The 26,538-nt window shown below is 41.4% G+C and overlaps 1 protein-coding gene across 2 annotated transcripts in view; it reads right to left on the reverse strand.

Annotated features, from left to right (window-relative positions):
• Positions 1-25,417, reverse strand: part of MAMLD1 (mastermind like domain containing 1) — a 179,623-nt gene extending 154,206 nt beyond the window's left edge. For both annotated transcript variants that reach the window (XM_088478846.1, XM_088478845.1), the window contains exon 1: positions 25,156-25,417. In XM_088478846.1, the coding sequence (XP_088334972.1) occupies positions 25,156-25,209 (54 nt within the window). In that variant the 5' untranslated portion in view covers positions 25,210-25,417. The remainder of the gene's footprint in view (positions 1-25,155) is intronic.
• Positions 25,418-26,538: the final 1,121 nt, after the last annotated feature.

Consider the following 26,538-nt stretch of genomic DNA (forward strand, 5'->3'; position numbering starts at 1 on the left):
CCCCCCCTGGGAGGCAACAGGGGGCGTGTAGCCAGAGGAGAGCATGATGCTGTAAGCTTCCCTGGGAAACAACAGGGGGTGTCTAGCCAGGCGAGGGCATGTTGCTGTAAGCACCCCTGGGAGGTGACAGGGGGTGTGTGGCCAGACGAGGGCATGATGCTGTAAGCTTTCCTGGGAGGCAACAGGGGTTGTCTAGCCAGAGGAGGGCATGTTGCTGTAAGCGGCTGTGTCTAAAAACGCAGGAGTCGCTGACACAGGACGCCATATTCAGACGGAGAAATTGCATCTGCCATAGGGCTGGTGCAAGCTTCGATGTGCAAGCAATGGTGCGTCAGAGACGGATTAGCGCCGCTGCAAGATGCAGACTAGGCTGAGGCTACTGCACATAGGATGAATTGGGCAAAACAAAACAAATAAAAAACGTAACAACTAGTGATAAAAAGGTATATTATAGTTTTAATCAAATTTGGATATAAACTTTATAATTTTTAACCTAAAATAAATTGCTGCATACACTCAGCCATGTTAAAGTACAGCTTTCATTATATGTGCTCATTTATAATTGAGTTCTACAGTTAAAAAAGAAAATTTTATTTTATTATGGTTATTTTGTTAAATGTTTAATTTTGCTATTTTTTTTCCATATATGTTTGTTTATGTAGATAGTGTATTAATAATAGGGATAGAGTAGTTTAAGCAGGAGTCCTCAATTAGCGTGAAAAAGCTTCCTCTCTCAAGGTCATATTAATATATGTATTTAATTACAGCCTTTATAAGGAAACACTATTCAATAAGATAACGGCTTCTACAAAATGAGACGTTCTATAAAGGAAGCCTGGAAGTGTATCGCAGAACGGTATTTCTTCTGCAGCAGACACCACTGTGCAATAGACTGACACAAAGAAGAAGGAAAAAACCTACTTCTAATGCAGTTAACAGCCTCCCTGCTAACATAATCCATAACTGGTCTATAGAACAAATGAAAAACACATTGTCTGTCTGCAAATGTCTAAATCCTGATGTATTTGTCCTCTGGCAAGATAGGTTTAAAAGAGATGAAATCTTTAGCTTTCTTTTAAAATAACATCACAATCCATATACACATGCGATTATATTTATGCAACATTACATATTAGAAACATATGTATTTATCTTAACGCACAAATCTCATGCTAGGCACACGCACAGATTTGATAGGAGTTGTTTTTTTTTTTTTAATATGATACAAAGATCAAAACAAGAGACCAAATAGAAAATATCACGCTGTAATCGGATTGTAATCCTGCGTGTTAGGAAATCAGATTGGCTAATGACCACATTGGCAAATTAGTGGTATTAATGGCCAACCACACGTCTTGGATTGCCCTATGAGCCTGCCGTATGATCTGACAAACCACCTCATCTTGTCAATTGCTCTCACCACAGGTGCAGAGAAAATAGCCACAATTCCAGTTGCATACGATTGAACTACAACATCTGCATATGTACTGTATGGCCAAAAATAAATCACATCCGTGTCTTGTACATATACAGTAGTGATAAAAATAAAAACCTGCTCAGGTGGTGTAGTCACAGTTACTACCTCCTCCCCTTCCTCAGTTCTGTACTTGGGAGTATTAATTTAGCCTCTGCTACACAAAACGTGAGAAATGGCATGGCGAATAAGCTACAGTCTGAGTCATTAGCTCTGCGCACTACTGAGGCCTACCCTCCAACATGACCCCTTCCATCAGGTACACAATGCTCTGCTCCTGTACTTCCCACCTAATTTATAAATGCAGCCACCGGTGTTGAACTAGGGATGTGCGCCGACCCCCGTGTTTTGGTTTTGGATCTGTATCTCCTTCAAGGTTTTGGATCTGGATTTGGTTTTGCAAACCACCCTCAAGCGTTTTGGCTTTGGATCTGGATTTTTTAAAATAAAAAATAGATAAAAAGTTTTAAATACAGCTAAAATTGTGTAAATCTGAAACTCGGATTTAAAATCAGAATTCCGAACCGCAAAAACATCAGAACCGCGACCCGGGTTTACCCGAATCTCCTCAGGAGATTAGGACCGCGACTCGGATTTACCTGGATTCACAAAATTCAGGTAAATTCGGATTTCTGGAGAACCGAACATCTCTAGTTTCAACACAGGTGGTTGCAATCATAAATTAAGAGGGAAGTCCAGGAGTGGAGCATTTTGTACCTAATGGAACGTGTCATGTCAGAGGGTCTGCTGAGGTAGTTATAGCTAGTGTATTTTCTACATCTGTGGAATCCACACTTGGATCCCTAAAGATATGGAAGCACCATTGCTTTTCATGTGACCACGGTTTGTTCCCTTCTGGTAGATTCCACCAAGTGACCACTGAATAGAAAAAGTTGCAAGAAAAGATGTTCGGCGCTACAGAGTCTGTTTAACGTGGAAGGAGAATAGAGGTGTGTGCACACATCTGTATGGAAGTCTGCAAATTAAAGGAAACTAAAGGTGGCAGAAAAGTTAAGTTGTTTTAGGGTGCATTAAAGAAAGTGTGTCGTAACAGCATACATATCAGAATTAGTGCTACAACAGAAACATAACATAACATGAAAGCTTGATATGGTTCTCCAGGAAACTATGCGCTTATCTTGTAGGATCACCTTATTCTTTGTGAAAAATTCCTGCATGAAGGGCACATACTCATCAAGAACAAAACATATATTCAATGTGTTTCACATACTGATCATTTGCTTTAAGAATTTCACGCACAGGGGTGGGCACTCAATTTGTGTTTACATGCCTGACGGGGCAATTCAATTGGTGTTTCCGATTGGGCAAGAGTGCCTGTTACCTATCATGCCCAAATGTACAGAGTTTAGTCACAAAGCGGCTAAACCCATCTAAAGTCCTAGTTAGAGCACCCAAAAGACAGAGTTTAGTGGATTTCTGCTCACCACCTCAGGACGGTACGAATAGATATCTGGGCGTCCGTGGCACTTGCGCCTGATCGGAGCAACAATTCAGTTGCTTCATCGAGCGCCCAAACAACAACAACAACAACAACAACTGAATTTCCCCCCAACAGAGAGGCTGCTATTTGCATCAATACAATTCCTAAATTAATTACTTCTTTAATGAAGACTAATGCCATTACGTTTACAAAAACATCAGATTATCATTCTCATTATTTATTCATTTATTATAACACACACACACATATTTTAATTATACACACACACAAATGCACATCACATATTATGCACGCACACACAAACACGTTTATTTATGTTACACATGCACACTATTTTTCCATTTTAGTTTTTCCTCAGGGTATGAAACCTACATTTTGCATTATATTTAAAACGAACAGTTTCTCTCCAGACATCAGATCAATCAGCCAGAGAAACACACCTGACTGCTGGGGTTATCAACACCGATCTCTATTACAAAGAAAGAGAGGCTTCAGGAAATAATGATTGACACCATTCAATCATTTCTAGCCATGGTGTCACTGCTGACATTCAGTGCATTCAGTGGGTCAGCTCATAACACTCCAAATCAAACCTGTGCAGTGCTGTTCTAAATTAGTGTAACCACCTTGATAGAAGGAGAGGGGGAAACAGTAGCTGCAACAATACCATTTCTGTACGGTAAGGGATGGAAAACACAAGGAAGTAGAACAGGGTGTATTCCTAAACATTGCAACCACTCCATTCAACCTATATTGCCTCATAGAGTAACCTTTTATTGGTCCAGTGTTCTTCACAGCTTTGTGCAGAAATAGAAAGCTAATGCATATTCACCATAATTAACAAACGAACGTTAGTGTACTTTACCCGCTGGCTTTTTAAAAACAAAACACATTTAATTTTACATTTTTAATTAGTTCAACTTAATTTCAATATTTTTTTGGTGCGCTGTTTGTTCAGTTAGCATACATATTAACATTCCAAACACTAGCAAAAATGTGTGCAAATGCCAACAAACAAACATATCATAATCTGACCAAAAACAGTTGATAAGCATTTTTACAAGCATTGCAATAATAATAATAATAATAAAAAAAAAAAAAACACCCATGCCAGTGGATATGTACTTTTATTACGACCAGGTTCACATTTTATTTTATGGTGTGTGACTGTTGGCAATTCGCGTCAGGTCTGTACGATGGGTTGAGATTTTTTTTTCTTCAATGCACCAGCAGACACACCAATTCCAACAGGTTGCGATCAGCACCTTTTACATTTTTTAGCTATTAGAGGAACTTCAATTAGCTATCCCAATTTAAAAAGCTGGTACAAGCATCTGATCAAGCTGCCCGCGTCAGCCATAGTAACAGAATTAATCTACATGTTTGAATTTTTTTTTTTTTTATAAATTCCTACCACATTAATAAACTACAACCCAAATCCATTTGTTTCTCTTTGTTACAGCTGACTGTATGGTACAACACTTCTGCATTACAGATACAAATGAACATTTGAAACCTTACAGTTGACTGCTGCTACCTAGGTTACCTTTCAATTGCTTTAAATCTGGTACATTATTAAGAGAGATGTATGATGGGAATTGGTTTATTGTGCTGATCCATAGTAACCAACTTCTGTTTGTCCATCATTTATCTACTGAGCCAGTGACATATGGGTCTGTCTATTCACACTCTCAGCATTCTGTCTGCTCCAACAAACACTCTGCCTTTTTTCTGCTTGGATAAGGAGATTTTTTTTGTTACATCCATTATGTGTGTATCAACATTTATGGCAGCAAGATAATTGCCCAACAGCTCTGGGGAATAAAAACTCCCTCTTTAAAACGTAAGCCCCCTCAAAAAAGTAAAAAATAAAATAAAATCAATATTAATATGAATTACTGTGAAAACCTAGCTCTGGTTTTGCTGCAGCTATGAAACGCAGCATAACAAAATGGTAACGTAGGACAATAAATTCCTGTTACATATTAATATAAAGCAACTATAATCAGTTGTAAGGGGCCTGACTTACTTATAGGGCTCAGTGGAATTCCCTTGTTATGATGTTGGTTTTACATGAATGTCAGCTTGTCATGAGTAGTTTTACAAGAGATGCCTTATTGTAAGTTATTTAGCTGTGTTACAGATACCCAGGGGACACAGACTTGCAGCCATCACCTCTAAGTGAGACATTGGGCACGATTCAATTCCACGCAACTGAATAGCGCCAGGAAGGAGCTCTCGGAGCTATTCAATTCAGCTCGCTGTTTTTCGGAGAATGTTGGTTCTCGCGCCCCTCGCCCCTTAAATATGGTGTTTAGTCACGAGAACTGGCATTCTCCCGACTAAACTGCCCAGCGTAATGCTGTTTGGGTGGCGCTAAGGGCAGAAAAGGGCATCATGTCTGTAGTTTTGTCAGATTTGTGATCACACCCCAGGAGGGATACATGAAGAAATCCTTAGTTGGACTTAACAGTGCGCTGAATTGAATAGCTCTGGGAGCTCCTTCCCGGCGCTATTCAATTCACATTGGATTGAATCGAGCCCATTGACAGTGATTTTGACCATGTCCTAACTTATAGAGGCAGTGTCCTCAGTCCCAGCTTACTATAGCCTTGATGAACATAACCCCTTCATTTACTATAGGCAGGAAACAGCAATCTTGGAGAAAAAAAAAATACAAACTCAAATCTAAAAAACACTTAAGTTATTCCAACTGCACTCCCCAACCTCCCTCAAGCAAAGCAGTTCAAGATAATATCAAAAGAGATTGTAATTCAGAATTATTGCCTGTTAAATTGGAGGAAAACAGATTTATGTACCAGAATGAAAAAAAATTATTGACTTCAGTCTCCCATCTCTCAATGAACAGGATTAAAAGCTTTATAAATTTCTACTTCGCTGTGAAGATAAATGGTGGACACTTTATCAAACAGTGAAAAGAGTGGAGAAGTGGACCAGTGGAGAAGTTGCCCATAGCAACCAATCAGCTTCTACCTATGATTTAATAAAATGTACTTGATAAATGTTACCTCAATGCTGATTGGTTGCTATGGGCTTCTTCTTCACTGATCCACTTCTCACTGCTTGATACATCAACCCCTAAGGCTCCATAACAACTTGTGTAGGTATTTGTGTTTGCATTTTTTTAACGTTAGTTTGTCTTGTGTTTTTACTTGCAAAAAAAAAAAAAAAAATGGCTTCTCACCAAAAAAAATAAAATAGAACATGTGTGCAGAAAAACGGAACGCAAACAAAACAGTGTGTAAATGGGAAATAGAAACAAGTGTTATTACGGTCAGACTCTCTTATGTACATTTTACTATTATTAAAATCCATTAGTAAAATGCTATTTATATGCCTTGTGGGGGTGGGAATACATTAAAATCTCTCCTTACATGTCCCTCGAGGCTAAATATGGACCCAGAATGGCTGGTTACAAAGGCTGGCTGATATATTATGTAGAGACAGCTCTCCAACCTGAAAACATCTGTTTTATTCTTATTTCACTAATCCAAGATTTTGAGGTAAAAAATAAAAGTGTGAGACCGTTAGTATCTGAATAATATGCTACTTGCCAGACTTTAGTCTCTCACAGCTTCTAGTCTATGGAATACTAATAATTTTGACCATAATACCCACCAAGAAAAGAAGAACAGAAGGCAGAGTATGCCTGTCGAGGGTTAAACCATGAGACTATGGGTGTATTGTGCGAGGTCACATGGGTTAGTTTTAGCCTGTTAAAGGGGTGGGGTTAAAAGTTAGGGTATTTAAGGTTTGGGGTCACATGGTACAAGCCTCTGACAAATGTGCCCTCCCACCCTGGTTTCGATCAGTTGTTGGCTAATTCCCGTTGGCGGGAAAAAATGTCAGGTCATTCAGTTCGGATGCAGTTGATTTGTTTTTGGGTGCACTCACCGTTGACCAAAGCCTGAACCACCCCACCGGGGGCAGCACTACACCTTTCCGGGTGACTTATTATGTTGCAAGGTTGAGTTGGATACCCCTTTTAGATGTGTGTTGTAAACATCCATAGGACTGACTGCGCCCACAATGCATGTTTTGTGTTGCTGCATTGCTGGGCAGCGATGATTATTGGCCGTCCTTTCTTGGCCTGTAAATTGTTGATCTTTTCAATAAAAGCTAAACCTTTTTTAATGCCATTCCTGTCTGTGTTGCTATTTTATTTAAGGTTTAAGAGTATGGGACCTATACAAAAGACACACGTTAGGTGGTTTATAATTTTGGGTACATGCTGTAATATATAAATACATGCCCTCGACTTAAGGCTGGTTAATTAAAGACAGTAAAATAGGAGTTTTCCTGGTGCATCATTTGGCAGGAGAATAGGATGTTGGACAGAATGTCAGTGGTGTATGATTAACACTGATTCTTTCCTGTCCTGTCTATGACATATGGGTGCAAAGCAATGGGAGGACAGGGGCAAATTCCTGAAATGGGCAGAGCAGTTTCATTAAAAAAGTCACACTAGTAACATTTTTTAGAAAAAGGTTGTTAATGATTATTGTCATTCGTGGAAATCACCACTGTGGAAATGTACTAAAATGGAACAACATCTGGGGTCAAAATAAAATCAAACTGCTGTACATGGAGAATTGTCAAATGTGAACAGTTAATTTTTTTGTTTAACTAGAAAGTAAACTTAAAATGACTTGAATATCAAAACAGATCTGTCCTCGCCAGGTAAGCAAAATGGCCTTGCGGGCATAACATAAAAAAACTAACCATGAAGAATTATCTGACATTACATAAACTGTTACACCACACCAAGGTGACAACTCCGATGCCCAAGGCTCCGGGAGACCCATGTTATCACCATGTCATTACCTCAATACAGCAAGTTTCACAGGCCAACATATTTTATATACACAGACACGTCATATGCCTCTCAGAGCTGGGAGCCAAGCAAAAAAAAAAAAAAAAACAATAGTAGTAACTTTGCACATGGGCAAACCATGATAACTTAATACACAACACCTCATACCAACTGTCAGGAACTATGGTGTAGAGATGATGCTATGGGGCTGTTTTGCATCCTCAGGAGATGGACACCTTGCAACCAATTAGTAAACCACAAACTCCACTTTATACCAGAGTATGGAAAATGCGATTCCTTCTATTAGACAACTGCAACTTGTCCAAGACACTGATCCTAACCACATCAGCAAATTTACATAGGCTGCTGAAAGAAAAGGCCCAAAGTTTTGGAATAGCAAAGTCACAACCTAGACCTCATTTTGATGCCATGACTGGTCCATGAAAAGAGCTGTGCACAAAGGAATGTCCTCAAACACCAATGAATTGAAGCAGTGTTGGAAGGAGGAGTGGGACGAAATTCCTCAAATACGATGTGAGAGACAGATAAACTCATACAGAAAACTATTATTTCAATTTATTGCTGGTAAAGGTGGTTTTATACTGGAAGCTGCAGAATCCTGGTGTCTACATTCTCACAAATGGCCACTTTATGTTGGCGTATGTTATGGTGAATAATAATGACATGGTAAAATCAGTTAGGTGATATTATTCACATGAAAATGACTAGTGAGGGTATGCGATCATTAGGTCACAAATGTCATGTGTGCAGCACTATGTAGGCACCATAATGCAACCAAGGCTGAAATCCTGGAAACATGCTGCTATAGGAATGTTAGACTGCAAACACTGTCAACATGCTTTAAGCATTTTAAACATGTCAGCATAGTGATGCTGACAGTGACATTGTATCCCCTAGTGATATCATTCAGGGCCGTAACTAGGCTAGTGCGACCTGTGCCATGGCACAGGGCACCGCAGGGCAGGGGGCGCTGTTTGGGCCTGCCAATTTTCCTGTTTATTATAATTCTCACTCGTAGCTTCCTCTTCTTTTATCCCCAGCATCTCCTGGCCTCCCCTATCTCTTCCCTGGCCCTTCCCCCTGAAGCCATGGCCCTTTTTCAGGGTGGGGGGGGGGGGCGCCAATTCTCTCTCTGGCACAGGGCACCAAAAACTCTAATTACAGCTCTGATATCATTATCTACATGTTTGTCACTTATGTCCTGCTTTTTAAACACATTAGGAATACTTTTTCTTAGATTTTTACTTGACAGTTTATCAGCAAAACATAACCATTATTGTATTATTTCCAGGTTGGGTATGAGATCCCGGCTCAGGAATTTTGACCGTCTACATCCAGTCTGCTGGGATGCCGACTACATCCCATTATTTCCACCTCTCAGTGTACACCACACAGCATTGATTATTACAGCACAAAATGCCAAGAGGTCAGAACAGATGTTAGTCTAAAATATCTATTTATCTCTTTCGTACGTATGAATATATACTCTTTATGTTGCTAAAACAAGTACTTTCAGATTGAGAGCTTGTTTACGACTTTAATTTCAGTAAATGGGCAAAAAGCAATATTTTTTCAAGTAAAAAAAAACAAAACTGTAGAATAAAACCACTGCTATTTAATACTCAGTGCTGGGGATAAACTCCAAGCTGCTAGACGTGTATTTTATGATGGCTTGTTTGTTTTCCACCACTCAGCAACAGGCCATTTCCTGGTTGAGCTAAAACTCTGTGACGTTCTGGTCTCAACCCACACAGCAAATCTTTGTCATGATAAACGTCAGCAGCAGGAAAACAGGACTCTGTATCGCCTGTGTCTGGAATATCCTTGTCCTTTTTTGTACTGATTTCACTGAACTTATTAACACTTGCACAGACATGGGGGACCGAGACTTGTTCTGTAGCAGGCCGTCCTAGAATTACATTATAAAATACAACACAGGCGACGTAACTGGCTACAGAACTATTGCATATACAGCTTGTGTTCCCCTCTGTGTATTAGCTGTAATGTCAGGTACAGGTCTGTGTGGCAAAGCTACAGTTTCTAGGATTCTGTGCCATTAGTAACCCAAGTGTAATGGGACTTCTGACAGCAGCCAGAGAGCATCATGAGGATTCGTGTCTTAGGGAATTTACCACAATAAAAGCAAGTGAAGGGTTGTCCTCCTTCAGTTTGTACAAGTCTTCCTGGAGATTTTATTATGCTACATGGGGGAGATGTACTAAGACTGGGAGAGAGAGATAAAGTACCAACCACTCAGCTCCTAACTGCCACTTTACAGACTGATTGAAAAGTTAGTTAGGAGCTGATTGGCTGGTACTTTATCTCTTCACGGCTTAGTACATCTCCCCCATTATCTTTAAAGAAAAGTGGGAACTGACTGTGCTTATTTGATTTAATAAAATTCAATCAAACAACATCTGCTTTTTGATATAAATAGAAGAGGTTTCTCTTTAAACCATAAAACAGTATTTATTAAAACTAGACATGCAATAAAAGCTAAGATAAGACATGGAAATAAAAAAACACTTGTAAAAGGTCATGTATTCTATGTATAACCAGTATAAAAATTGCTGTCAACTTTTCAACAAACAGGATATATACAGTATGTTAACCAACCCAGTGACAACACTGAAGTTCATACAGTGGGCCTGATTAGTCACGGATCGCAACTGCAACAGCGTACGGAGATCGGTCGATGGTGCATACTGTTAGCATAGCGATCGCTCTGCGAACACTCACGCAGAAAGAAAGCCATCGTAGAGTGAGTGACGGGAGGTCAGCGTTTGGAGGTGGTGACGGGGGAGTGGTTGGAGAAACGCAGGCGTGCCTGTCCGTTTGAACGCTGTTGCATGAGTGCATAAATTAGCCACTGCGACGGCATAAGCAGCTTGAGTACTCACTGTGTACAACAAGGTTAGCAAGTTTTGAGGAAGGTCAAAACAGCTGTAATTCTGTGTGAGGGGCCGATGTTACTGATGTATATGCAGGACTGCAAGGTACTACAGATGCGTGATAGCGGTAGTGGGTGTCTCCATGCTTGCTGCGCGACGGCTTGCGATTGCATTCATTAGCATATTTTCACAATAGCAATCCGTAGTGAATCAAGCCCAGTGTCAGCTTAAATGATATTAACCACAAGTACAATACTAATTCTTTTATCAGACAGAGCAGATATTAAAAGGTTTGTGGGAGACTATGATAATATGGGGATCACTTATAGTGGGTATAGTGAGTCTCAGTACCCTCTGGCCCTGTTGCTGTTGGGTATCTTACTGGTAACGAGCCAGAAAAGCTTTCCGCTGTGGTAATGAATATAGTTTAATGCTGGGTATACACTGGACGATATATAGGGGCCGATCAATCGATCGGCCAATATATCGCGCCCCCATCGGCCAGTGTGTACAGACGATATGTCTGAACAATGTAGTTCACAGACATATCGCATTGGCTGTGCTGCACAGCCAATGAACAGATATTTCTGCAGACATATCTGTCCATCGGCAAGTGTGTACGGGTGATCAGCAGATCTCCCGTACACAGGGGTGCAGAGAAAGGGGGGGGGAGGGGGGAGCTGCGAGCGGGTACTACTTGCCTGGGTCTGGCACAGCACCCCATCCACAGCAACCCAGCACACACTGCTGTGTGCTGGGCTGCACTGAGAGACTGTCCGAGGCTGCTAAAGCAGCAGCCCGAACAGTCTCCTATGCCAAAGGGGGGGAACGATCACGCTGATCACGCCAGGCTGAGGAGCACACAGCGCCCCCTCCCCAGTGCCGCAAAGGTTTGTTTTTTTTTCCCGAAGGGGACGTGACTACGCCTTCCACGATTAGGCCATGCCCCCTATCTGCCCCCGGGACCCGCTGCAGCATGCAGATGATGGTCGATCGGTGTGTATGAACGACCATTATCTGCAGATATATCTGTCAGGTGTGTGCCCACCTTAAGACCCTCCAACATGACCAATTCTATTAGGTACACAATGCTCTGCCTTGGGACTTCCCACCTAATTTATAATTGCAGTCACCTTGGTTGAACTAGTTTATTTATAAGGGTGTTTCAACACATCATAAATTAAAGGTGGGTACACACCTAGCAGATATATCTGTAGATCGAGTGATCTGTAGATGATGGTCGTTCATATACACTGAACGACCATAGTCTTCCAGGCAGCCGTGGTTCCTGCTGGCTGAGGGGGGGTCTGCCCCCCTCCCCTCAGCTGCCGCTGCATGTGTACGAGCAGTCGGCAGACCGCCCGTACACACTTGCCAATGGACAGATATGTCTGCAGATTTATCTGTCCACCAACTGTGCAGCACGGCTGACGCGATACGACGTCGTTCACAGACATATCGCTGGTACACACTGGCTGACGCGCACAGGTATATTGGCCGTTCAACTGATCGGCCAATATATCTATCAGTGTGTACCCAGCTTTAGAGGGAAGTCCAGGAGCAGACCATTTTGTGATGGAAGGGGTCAAGTTGGAGGGTCAAATCCGGATTGTGCAAAGTATATGCTGAATAGTTCTGGCGGGTGGTAAAAATATATAATACATTTGCAATAGTGTGCTGATGTGAACGCATCTTTTGTCTACGAGTTTCGTTCTCCCTCAGAAGACATTATCTACAGCCGTCTTCTGTGCTTAACCACTTATATTACTGATCATCCCTTGGCAACAAAAACAAAGCAGATCCCTAGCATCTACCCTAAAGAAACCATCTCTGGACCAAGCCTACCTCTGTGACAACCATCCTCTTTCTTGTCCAGAGAGGTAAAGGGAAACAGACGGCCCTAGGGCCACATGTGACCTTCCAAGCCTTTGCTTGCAGCTCCCCCAGCTCATCCATGCTGTGTTGTCTTATTTGTTTGTTCTAGCTTGTAATGCTTGTTTAAAAGGTCTGCTCATATATTATTACAGATAGGTGCCTTTCTAGGATTAGGGAATAGTCAGCATCCCGGCGGTCAGGATACCCATGGTCAAACTACTGGCTTCAGAAACCAGACAGTCATCAGAATACTGGCTCTGGAACCCCGAAGGTAAGCATTAGGGTTATAGATTACAGTTAGCCACTAGGGCAGGGGTGGGGAAACTTTGTTCTGCCGGGGGCCATTTTGATATATATATAACATTAATAGTGGGTCCAATGCAGGCCACGCCCCCTCCATGTGACGTCACTCGGGGGCAGGGCCACAATCACCAATGATTACATCAATGCCCTGAGCATCCTGAGGAGCTGTAAGGGCAGCGGTGTGATCGTCTGAAGCGTCCTAAGGAAGCTCCAGGCAGCACTGCTGCATAGATTCTGACTCCAGGGTGCCATTCTAGGCATCCTGCTAGCCAGATGAGGCTAGCAGAAAAAAAGCTCAGAGGGCCAGACCAAAATGATTCTGGGGGCCTTATACGGCCCCCGGGCCTGAGGTTCCCCATCCCTGCACTAGGGGGAGGGTTAGAGTTAGGCGGCAGGAAGGGATGGCTAGGGATAAGCTGCGGGAAGGAACAGTTAGTGGGAGGGTTAGGGTTATACTCACCAACATGCGTCGGATGGCTATCAGGATTCCAGAGCCGGCATGGTCACCGTCAGGATTCGGACCTCCGGGATCCTGTATCCAACCCCTTTGATTAAATGGATTTATTTACTTTCAACTCAGAATAAGAATAATGTGCAGGCCTTTTCAATTTTAGAGGCCCTCAAAGTGTATCTGGTTGCCTATCACTGGTCTAGAGTGTATGTCCCGTTTTACGTATGCGTTGCTTTCCCCTCTATACAGTACTGTAGAACACTGTGGCATCTTACCAACAACAATAATAATGAAACGATTATGCATGCTATTAAAGATACCTTGAAAAGTACAGAAGAAATCGAACAAAAAAAAAAAACAGCAACATTTGCAGAATAACTTGTAATACAATATGTGAAAGAAAATCATTTAAAAATGCATGCAAGTGTGGAAAAGGCCTTTAAAAGGGGATCATAAGCCTTATTTATCGGTAGAATCTATTTTTCTATTCATCTACTAGTAGCAGGGGGAGCAGCTAAGGGGCTCTGGGCTCGCAGCTGTGGTGCCCACCTCCACGGTCAAAGCCTTATGTGTATAGAGTAGTCTTGTTTGTCCTCCTGAGGTGTGTCCTATGACTTTGCCCAACCTTGTGGGAGATCCCCACTGCTCACCAACCACATACGCAACAGTCCTGACCCAAAGGTGATTTTGGTGGTTGAATGGGTTGGTGGTGAGGTTTTGAAGACGTATGAAGTGTATTTTTTCTGATGGTCACAGTCAGTCTGGCATCACACCAGGGAGAATCATGTACTAAAAAACAATTTACTAAAATTTTGCTATCAGGCCAACAAATGATTAATACCTCTCAGACATGGGAATCAGAAAACTCACTCTTTACTCTGGCCTGTCTGCATAATGCCCCTTTAAAAAGATAAGTGTTTTTCCACAAGAGCTGCAGTTGGCTTTGTAATGCATCATCAATCTGAAAAAGGTTAATGTTCCACATAGTCACAGCGTAGAGAAACACACTCCAACAGCTTTTAGCACAATACAGTTGCATCTGAAATACATAATAGGAAAAGGAAAAAAAAAATCATGTCTCACCAACCAGATTCTGGCAAGGCATGCTGGGCTGTGTGGTTCCACAACAAGTAGTCTCAGGTTGCCTAATCCTAATATATACAAGCAGGGCACAGGGCACCGCAGGGCAGGGGGGGCTGTTTGGGCCTGTCAATTTTCCTGTTTTTCAGGTGTCCCTATTCAGCCACACACAGATGGGTAGCCAAACTGAACAAAATGAGCAAGTTTGTATCTTGGGCAGATCAGAAAGATCAAATCTGGTGTAACTGATGCTAGATACACACTGTGCAATAATCGGTCTAATCAGACAATTCTGAGCTGGTCGGTCACAATGATGTCAGTGGGAGTGATTTTGGCTCTGATAGAGCCAAAATCACTCCGAAGCTTGCGGTTGAAAACCTCAACCGCAGGCTCCGGCTCGCAATTTCGATGGTCGCGATGGTCTCGACCATCGCGGCCATCACAAAGCACGCTCGTATAGCCTGTGGGTGGTGACCCACAGCTATACGAGCATCCAGGAGGACGCTCCATGAAAATGGAGCCCGGCCCTCATTCAGAGCGTGCGCTCTGCTCAGAGCGTACGGCTCTGAATGAGGGCCTATGTTTTCTAATTGTTTCTAACAGAGGTTCCTCTACAGCACATAGTACCAGTGCTGCATTTGATTTTTACCTTAGTGTCACACTGCTTAAAAACTCACCAGCAGACAAGTTAATGTCACCCTACAGAAAAAAAAAAAAAAAAATAATATATATATATATATATATATATATATATATATATATATATATATATATATATATATATATATATATATATAGAGAGAGAGAGAGAGAGAGTCTGGAAAAAGCAGTGACTGGAGGAGGAGAAGACTCATTTTGAAGCAAGACGCCGATTATTTGATCGGGCTGGTAAAAAGCAGCTGGGCAGTCCGACAGGTTCAGGGCCGATACGGCTCCACTTTCATGGAGGCACCATATGTTAAAACTCGCACATCAGCAGCTTTGCTTTTTGATAATCTCACTCTACAGAAGTACTGAACGGAAGGATGAGAATAGAACTGGTGATTATAACTTTGGTTCTGCATAAATAAGTGTACTTTGGTTCATCTCTATATGTAGATCAGGTGTTCTCAACTCAAAATACTCAAACCAAAGTGTATAATGATATTCTAAACCAATAAGACAATTGGCAGCACCATCATATGGTCTTTAATGTCAAGGTTTTTCATTTCAGGGCTCTTAATCACCCAACTTCCAAATGAATAACAGAGTTCTACTCCTCCTATATTCATCTCAATTGAAGGGTCTTTCTTTTACATATGGTGGGGCTGAGAGCCGCTGATCTGGGTGCTTCTCGCCAACAGGCCTACCACTCCTGTTCACATATACACATAAAAACAAACAAATAACTTTTTATATTTATTTTTTTGGCTGCAGTGGGGTGGCTACTTTGTTAGAGGAAATAATTACTTTCCGGGATAGAAACAATTTTTCAGGCAAACTTATCTACTACAATAGTAGGGAAGGGAGTAAGAGACTTAAAACTATTCCACAGTTGACAATAGGCTACTTATAATTTTTATACCTGTACAGGAGAACTTTAAAACCAACACTGATAACAAACAGTCTATAAAGAACAGTGCAACTAGAGAATTTAATCACCCTGTAGTGTTCTAATGGTTTTCCAAAACACACCTCTAAACTTTCCAATGCTACTGCAAGCAGTGTTGGAACTAAGGCTAGGCAGAACAGGCAGCTACCTTGGGCTCACGGTTATTTGGGAGCTGAAGGGGTATATTTACTAAAGTGCACATTTTTAGAGGTTGATATGTTGCCCATAGCAACCAGATTATAGCTATTATCTTCTAGAACAGTGGTGGCCAACCAGTGGCTCTTGAGCACATGTGACCCTTCCATTGTCCTGATGTGGCTCCCCTGACTGACACCCCTTCCATTGTCCTGATGTGGCTCCCTTGACTGACACCCCTTCCATTGTCCTGATGTGGCTCCTCTGACTGACACCCCCTTCCATTGTCCTGATGTGGCTCCCCTGACTGACACCCCTTCCATTGTCCTGATGTGGCTCCCCTGACTGACACTGACTGCTGGAATGACACATGGAGAGGCTGCAGTTGTGACACATGAGGGGCTGCTGGAATGACACATGGAGGGGTTGAAGTGAACATGGGGAGCTGGATTGTATTATGTGGATCTCTTTTTTTTCAGTGTATTATTTGTGGATGTGGCTTTTTCAGTGTATTTTATGTGGATCTGGCTTGGGTCATTGTATTTTATGTGGATCTATTTCTTCCAATGTTTTACATTGTTCGGGCCTTTTCTTTCCCTTTAATAGTTACCGCCACTGTGATTGTGTGCATGTGCTTAATATGCTCCTGCAAATATCATACCAGGGGCATGGCCTAGCTGGCACAAGGCCACACCCCTTTATGTATGTGTGCCTGTGGCGTGCACATGATCTAGGCTCTTTGACATACCTACAGATATTTTTGGGCTCTTTGACTCTGACTGGTTGGCCACCCCTGTTCTAGAAGGTGCTAGATGAATGTTAAGAAGAATCTGATTGGTTGGGCAACATCTCCACTTCTAAAAACATGCACTTTAGTAAATATACCCCGAAAACACTGTTCCTCACTTTTTTCAAAGGGTTTGCAATACAACTGCTGTGATAAAATCTGATGCACTACCAGTAATGGATTTGTTGCAGTCAGTAAATACACAGTGACATGACTAAAGGCTTTACAACAGCTCCGCATGATGATTTTATGGGACAGTTTGGCAACCTTTACTTGGGAGTGACAGACTATTTCTCAACACAGATTTAAAACTCTTCATCCTAAATACGTTACAAGTAAAAGGAAAATTTGAGAGTTAATGTACCCCCTAGGTAATGAGGATATTACAGATCAATTAAATAAATATATTATATATATACATATATACACACACACACACACACACACACACACACACACACACACACACACACAGTCTTTTACAGGATAATGGATCTCTAAAGTTAAATGCCTACAGCACCATAAGGGCTAATGTACACATTAGTGTATCCCAGCAACTTGCAAAATATAATCATGAAAACTTTTGAAGATCATATACATTCTACAGAATTTTGGAGTGTCTTATTCATTTTTAGCTGGTGGAAAGCTGACGTGAGAGCTGTTATACACTGACCATGTCAATAGCGTGGGTAAAAATTTATTACAACTAATTTTAACTAAACGAATAAGTAGCCAGCAAGGCTGTGGTGGTGACTCCCTGCATTCTCAATAGAAGTCTTATGTAACGGATATGGAGATTTGCCACGAAAAGGACACACGAAGGCAACATGACCACAGCAACAGGAAACGGGTAGGGAAATAAGCCTATTTATGGCAAGAGCCAATCCTATGCGGTTGATCATGTGTCATAAGCTTGCAGTTTAACCCCTCTCCATCTGAGGCATTGAAACCCACCGAAATCTGAGGAGGATTTGTTACAGTTTATGTACGTTCTACAACGCAGTGATGCTTGCAATAAAAGTTATCAACTTCCAGCCAAGTTGGATTCCTTTCATTTCTTTTTTTGTTGCCAAGAGTTTGTCCGACTCATTGCATAGTTTTCCTGTATAGACTTGTCTATCTTAATCAGTTTTTGATCCTTTCGAAATTTGGACAGGTTTCCATTGATCCAGTCTACAATCTATAAAGTGCTAACTTTTGTTCTTTTTATTGTACTTTGCAGAAGTCAGAAACGCTAGGACTTTTATTTTTGAGAAATATTCTTCTCTCCTGTGCTTTGTTCTACTTATTCTATTAGAAGAGAACAAGCAGGGACACAGTCACTCATTCCCCAGACCTAACCCCCCCGCCCCCACCCCCCCTTTCCTGCACAATTTCTCATGCAAATCCAGAGTCTTAGCTGGTGGCTTGACTGATGCAGACACAGGGAGGAGGGCAGATTTGTGGGAAGGGAATCTCAAAAGACTTCTCCAGTGTCATGGAAACAAAGATGATCGCAGCTTACATTTAAAAATCAGAATATGTACAAATATTAGAGATCACTGAGGAGAGGGCCAGTGACAATCATTTGGCATTGCTCTGTCTTAAGAAGGGTTGATGGCTGAAGTCCTGCTAAGGGCAGTGTGAGCAAAACAGCTCTACTCTGTAACATCAAACCAAACACAGCGTCATCATGTCTAGTCTAAAGAGGGCTAAATGGTTAGAATTGTGAAACAGGTCTACTCTAATCCTCACTGTGTCCCAGAACTTTGTAAACAGAGTATAATTTGAGCACTTGTCTTCAAGGGCCCCTCCCATGTATGTCGTAAGACTTTCTGAGGAGGATCTAACACACACTAAAAACGTCTTTTTTTTTTTTTTTTAACTCAACATTATTCAGGTTGATTGCTTCAATACCACTGAACTACTAAGTACCTAATTTTGTGTAAACCATAGCCATCCCAAAAGTAACATTTAGATCCCATATTGCTTTACACTAATTATATATCATTCCCCAACTCTTATTCCTGCCAGTTACATTTACCCTTAGTTCCTTTTTATTCCACAAGAGCACCCAAGACTGCAACATGCTTAGTCATATATACCTATTTGGTTACACTTACAGTACAACACATACACAACTTTTATAATCTAGAGCTGCCAAAAGTAGACCTTTAAACTGGCGACACACTTGCTGATTTGGTAATCAAATTTGGTGAACAATTCCCAAACAAGCTCCCATACGGACCAATAAAAATCTTATTTTATTTCTAGCATTTATGCTACAAATAAAATAAGCATTTATTTCTAGCATTTATTTCTAATATTTATCTGCTCAGCCAATGATTGGCATATGTGTGCCAATAACCATCATATTGGACTAAATTAACCTCAGATCCATTTGTCTGAAGATCGGGCAACTGAATCATCACGTGGGGAGACTTTTAATGATGCACATTTTCTCCTGGTTACCAGGCTCCCCATAGACTGATGGGATCAACAACAGTTTAAATCAGCCTCTGCAGCTATAAAGCTGTCCTTGATATGCTTATAAGAATGGATTGCACATTTAGATCACCATAATGAAAGTTTACAAACACTTTAAAGTCCCAGCAAGCTGATGTACTAAAATACTTACACAGCCACCAGCAACAACAGCCATTCTTGGGAGAGAGTTGATTTTAATATTTATTGCATATGTTGGAAATATAAATGTTTGTGGGAGGGTATTTAGCAAAGCTGGGAGAGAGATAAAATTGTGAGAGATAAAGTACTAACCAATCAGCTTTCAATTTACATTTTACAGGCTGTTTTTATAAAATGATAGTTTGGAGCAGATTGGTTGGTAATTTATTTTTTAAAATTATAGCTCTCTCTCAGCTTTGATAAATACCCCCCTTACGCCTCACTACCATAGACTATAACATTTCACTCACCTAATCTTTCCCCAGTTTTTAACCAGGGCTCAGTCGGTTCCGCAGTACAAAATTGATAACTCAACTATGTTCACTATTTTAAGATAGTGGCAATTGGGGTTTGTGAGCAGTAGGATGAATCCTGCTGCTTCCGACTGGTCCTCCCCCATCCAGGTTTTCATCCTAGGTTAGGGGTAGAGAAATTGCGCCAATGCTTACATAACAAAATGATCTTCAGTGCAAAGGAGACTGGAAACAGCCAATAGGGTCAATTAAATTGGGAGTGAGTTGGGTCTTGTGAGCAGTTTTTACACTGAATTTGCACCGCAATTCTTATTTGCAACTGAATTCCGAATTTGCAATCAATTTTTGTGAAAAGGTAGGGAAAATCTTTATTGTAAAGGTAAAAATATGGGGACACATGACTTGATTCAACAGTGCATGCACGCAAGTACACTGCTGAATGCAGATTACCGATTAATTTTTATTTATTACCAGTTATTTATATAGCGCACACATGTTCCGCAGCGCTTTACAGAGAATCTTACCATTCACTTCTGTCTCTGCCCCAGTGGAGCTTACAATCTATATTCCCTACCACATGCTCACAAACATACACACTATGGTCAATTTTGAAGGGAGCCAATTAACTTTCCAGTATATTTTTGGAGTGTGCGAGGAAACCGGAGTACCCGGAGGAAACCCACGCAAGCACAGGGAGAATATACAAACTCCGCACAGTTAGGGCCATAGTGGGAATCGAACCCATGACCTCAGTGCTGTGAGGCAGTAACACTAACCACTACACCGTCTGTGATTATCGGGTATCCGTGTGTGCGCAGGACCCATTCTGCAAGTGTGCAGACAGAGGCATTTAAGGGGTGGTGCGGGGGCGGTCCCGGAAATGGGGCGTATCCACCCTGCTTTCCGGGAGTGGCCAGCCCAGAGACTGCCTGGACGTACGCAGTCTTCTGGGCTCGCAAGCCGGCCAGCCTGAGTAAGCTGACTGTCGCGATGGTGATCCCAGCCTGCGACCTCCTTCGCAGTGCTGGGATCGCAAATGCAGCAGGGGGTGTCATGCACCTCCTGCTGCATTTGCATTATTTTAAGGATTGCAATTGCAAAGCTGCCTGCGTGCAATCCTTGCTGAATCAGACCCACAGTGCAGAACCTCTCCCACACCCCACACAATGAATAATAATGCACTTTGGATTTAAATAGCATAATATGGAAAATAAAGACGTGTCAGTTTTTAGATGATTTTCTCTAGACAGCTCAATAAATAGATTAAATGATGTGGGACCGGTATGTTGGGTGTTGTATTGATGGGAAATGGACTTTTGAACCTGCAGATGGTTACAATAAGTTTTTTTTCCACAACAATTTACAAATTTCTATAAAATTTCTGGAAAAAAAAAAACACATGAAATTTTAATGTAACCCAAATACTGTAAAGAATATTTTCCCACCATTAAAAAAAAATAAGAAGAATTTAAATATTAACCATTTTAAGAACCTCCAGTAACTTTCCTTATGGCCACTAACAACCTTCGGTATGGTCCTGCTATCTCAGTTGTCCCTTTTTATGGGTTCAGTATTTCTGCTTTTTTCCCCCATGTACTACTCCCAGGTTGCCTCTTGGAGAAAAATGGCGGACATTGACACATTACCCACAAATTGCCACCCAATTCCTGGTTGCACATTGTTGCGATGAACATAAGTTGTATAATTGGACTTTCCTTTTGCAAAATCATATCTAATTGAAATGACCCCAATGCGTATAACACTGCAATCTATCAATTCACTAGGTGACCTAACATGAGAACTCAAACACCAACTTTGTATAGTACTATTCTTACACTGTAAGTACATAACACCATGAAGGCAATGGGGATTAATCCATGGTAACAATAAATGGTCACAGATGAAATAGGCTAACCCATATTAACTTCCTTTACTGTTCACTTTTTCATAATAGTTTATTAAAACAATAACTGACTGTGATACGGTGTCAGGAGGTTATCAGCAATAAAGAGGAAAAAACTGATATGCTTTATTTCCATGACTGTCAGCCTATTTTCCATGGGAGTGTAAATAAGAATTGGCTCTGCTTTTCAGATATAGACAAGAGGGATTAGCTGCAGGATGCCACACTAACAAAAGCCAAGCCTGTGATCCAAGGGCCTGGCACCACTGGGACATGCGATGGGAGGGGAAAGCGGGTATGCTGCAAAATACACAGAAGAAAAAAAATAAAAAACTTACTTGACTCTTCCCAACACACTATAGAGGTCATTGTACAAAGCACTTAAATAGCACTGCTGGCAACTACGACGTTTAAAAAAAAAAAAAAAAAAAGCATCAGTTCCCTTAATCACTAATTTAACAAAACTTTTTTATAGGTTTAAAGATCTTAAAAATAAAATAAAATAATAATTATAAAAAAAAAATACTTACACTGTTATTATCTAGAAGACTTAAAGCTCCTAAGTTACTTATTAAAGTGGGAGCTAACGCATGTATAGGGGAACCCAACCTCAATGCAATAGACAACTGCATAAGTAGAATTAGCTAATTACAGTTAACATAAGTCATAAATTATTCAGACAGTTGGCAATTAATGGCCATGGCACATATTAATGGGTTTTGATTCAATAGTAATTAGTAGAGCAAAACATAAATAACTTTCAATTGTAAATAAACATACCTTACTAAATAACATCTTATACCTCGCCTAAGGGCTTAAGCATAACACATCACGTTAATAACCAACATCAATAAGCCATAATCAGTACCCTCCAATTAAATGGATAACAACACCCCCCATATTTCTACCCTATAACAGGCAGTGTTGGATGAGCCAGCCAGTGCCACTCCTTACCTAACCAGCCAGACAGCTGTTCATCTCACTGGCCAGCCAGGGACAGACACTGGTCCATTATTCACCTGTACCCCTCACCTTGATTTTACCACTGCTCGGGAAAACACCCACCCACTACTTAAGATAACCATTATCAGAAGGTCCTAGAGTTTTTAAAAAGGGTAGGAATAAATGAAGACACACAAGAAAATGGGTGAGGGGTCCACGACGTGACTGATAGAGAACCTCCCAAATTACATTGGACCTGCTGCCATTCCATGATATGCGATGTGCTACAGCTTGAGTTTTTACAGATGGAATGATTTAGGGTTACTACCATTGGTGAGTGAGAAATCACTGAAAATCATCCTATTTCATTTAATATTTATACACACTAATTTATCCTACAAAATAAATACATTCACCAAAATATATAGTTAAGAAAGGAAAGGTTAAAATGCTGCATTTATTTATTAACCTCTCAATTCAACAGGTAGAAAAACTTTGGACTTGCGTCTCCAATCTAAACATAATGATTGTAAGCTTCTGGGGACAGCAGCTTTCTCCCATTACTGCTTGATGTAGGGTGTTATTACACTTCAATGAAGAAAGGCGGCTTGCTGCAGCATTGAATTAAGATGCTCCTTAAACAGAACATATTACTCTGTCCTTTGTAGAGCGAAGAGGAAAACGCTTATTAATACTGCATCACAACCTGCTGCCATGTGAGGGTATAATGTACACAATAGATTGACATGAACTGCCACTGACTTCTAGAGGACAGTCAACAAGGGAATCACTGGTTTAACTCTCCTTGTGCTGGAGATCCCGATGCAATCCCTTGCTGTGCAGCACAATTTCTCTCTAGCCATAGCAGCAGTGCATGGGTTAATTTGTGAGGGGGGGGGGGGGGATAAACCAGTTTTAAAAGACATGAGCCAGCTTCATGCTCCCACACTGTGTCTGGGAGGCTCTGGTGGTGTTTTCCTGGCAGTTCTGCCAGTGCAATGCGGTGCAGGAGCACCAAACGTTAACCCTTCCAGTATCAGAAAAGGAAGGAATAATACCAGAAGCGAGATATTGCGACATTAACACCTGCAGCGCTGGAAGTGGGCGGTTATCTGCAAACACACAATGATCATCAAGTCATCCTAGATTATAGCTCAGCAGCACACAACACACATATTCATTCACCCCCTGCTGGACAAGGGCTCCAGAGAGCCAAACCACATCAGCTTCAGCTATGCTGCCAGTCATTGACAATACAAGTCTGCAAGGCAGGTGTCATTTTACCAAAGGAAGGGAGGGAGGGGGCTGCATTTATCAAAGTCTTTAGCCTACAAAAGATAACAATAACTGGATGAGGAGTGTTTTACTGGATGAATTAGCAACTACCTAATTAACCCATACGATCAAATTAAGAATTAAACACAGGGCATGATTCTTAGACACACACACACCAAGGGTAAAAAAATGAAAGTATTATAATTGTCTGGATGAATAGAATAAAAGGCACACAGGTCTGCACTGCAGTTACCAGCCTGCTGCTGTATTAATTCACAGTGACACCCGAATGATCTCTGACCTGCACAGAATAGCAACAAATGGAGTAATTCTGGTTATTACTGGTGTAATGGAAGCTGTGAGTTTAATAGGCTGCATGTAACACTCCCAACCCATTCAAGCAACGGGAAGTGTATGTGCGCTCTGAATGAGACTCAGTACCGCTCTACAGCGTAGCTCAGAGCAGGTTAACACCTTTAGTGCCAGGAGGGGCGCTAAACAGCGCTGCGTGCTATCCGCTAAACCATGAGGACGTAAGGCAGAGAGCTCTCCAGCCTGCCTCTGTGTGCACAGGGATATTACAGCCTGCAAGGCAGAGTTTATTGGCAGATTCTAATCCTATTAGTCCCTGTGCAGTCACCATTAATCTAGGATAAATCAAACAGCATTTTACTAACCCTGGACCTGCAAAACAACACAAGTGGCTGCGCTAACATGCTCTGATCACTAGGCAGAGGGCAGCTGTCCCTGTTCCCTGATAGTGGCTATATAAAGGTTACACACAACAGTCTGTGTCACTTTCATATAATCCCTGCTCTATCATTATACAATACAGACAGAGCACACACAGTGACAAGTCTGTAAATGCGCATTATGCATCACTAATTACTGATAAGACTTTTGCATGGGAGAGGGGGGTGACATTGCTGATGTACCCAACACACACACATTCCAATTGTAAAGCGCAACGGAATATGCTAGCGCTATAAGTAGATGCTCACACACACACATATATATATATATATATATATATATATATATATATATATATATATATCTCATTGTCATCCGTACTGCAAGTAACGGGGCTGACACTTTAAGGTCCAATTCACAGCCCCACACTGCGAGGCTTTCATGTGGATGATCATATACAATGTCACTTTAGGGAGAGGTACAGCGCGGCTCTGTATAGTCACTACACTACGTTACTTACTGGTATATAGGGCTCCATGCGTGGTGCTTCTATGCGCTGGGAAACCAGCAGCATTTTGGACTCGAGATCCACAAGATATTACATCCACTTTGGTGTATTGATAAAACTCCAAAATAGAAATATTCAGTCAGAAAAAAATAGTAGATATTGCAGTATGGATATGTAAATGTATATATTTCCCTTTTAGACTCCAGACAAAAGCATCCCAGTGAAGCAGTTGGCTAATGATTCACCCAGTGCCTGTCTAAGACTGCTCACTACATTTCCATCAGCCCCCAGTTCCTCACTTCAAGGAGGAGTCTCTGCTCTTTAAATTACTGATAGGACATTTACAACTGCTGTGTCACCAGGGGAGGTGGAGACAGCCCAGAGTCACTCAATCTTAAAGGGGAAACAAGCCTTCACTTACACTGCTCATTCCTGACAATTAGATCCTAGTGTGGGAACCTGATGGACAGAGAGATTTTTTTCAGTAGGGGGCTGCTGTGAAAAGCCCCCCTCCTAGGTGTTGAATCATGAGATGTTCAGATCATTGTAGACTGTTTAGCAATAATAAGATAATAACAGCAGCATTAATAATGACATCCGTTCCCAAATGATTATAACATAATTCATGTCAATTGAAAAATCACCAGACAAGGAAGAGATAAGTTGAGTAGTAAAATCAAAAGGAAATAAGTAAGTTGACAAAATATGTTATAAAGATGATTAAAAATGTCATTATTTTAATTAAAGGTTAATACGTAAAATGATGTCCAGGTAAATTTTGCTGATTGAGTCAGAGAAGCTAAGCGCACCACATCTGATACTGAAATTCCCATCATATCAGTTCATTTAATTTCATTTAATCATATTTTTATGTATCATTTGACTTAATACAAATCAATGAACTTTATATGCATTACATCTATATTTAACAAAATAAGGGATTATTTTTGCAAGTGGTTAGTATTGAAAAATAGCAACAGTAGACTACCAGAGCTACCAGATACAGGGGCCGATGTACAATAAAGTTGTAAGGGAAGCGGTATGAACCGATTCCCGGCGTCGCCTGGGCGACCACAGCAGAGTTCCCGGCAGCTGAAGCCCGACAGCGCTGGAAATCCTGATCGTGGATAGGTAAGTACTAACTAACCTAACCTAATCCCCTAACCCTCAGGGGTGCCTAACCCTAACCAACCCCCCCAAGTGCCTAACCCTAATCCCCCCTCTAAGTGCCTAACCCTAACCCCCCCCCCTTCCCCGCTGCCTAACCATAAGTCCCCCCGGGGGTGCCTAACCCTCCCTCCCATTAACCTAACCCTCCCGGGGGGGTGCCTAACTCTAAGTCCCCCCCGGGTGCCCTAAACCTAACCCTCCCCCCCGCAGCTGTCCGCTCACGGC

Source organism: Taudactylus pleione, unplaced genomic scaffold (genome assembly GCF_031769625.1).
Source record: "Taudactylus pleione unplaced genomic scaffold, aTauple2 ptg000222l, whole genome shotgun sequence".
Lineage (NCBI taxonomy): Eukaryota > Metazoa > Chordata > Amphibia > Anura > Myobatrachidae > Taudactylus > Taudactylus pleione.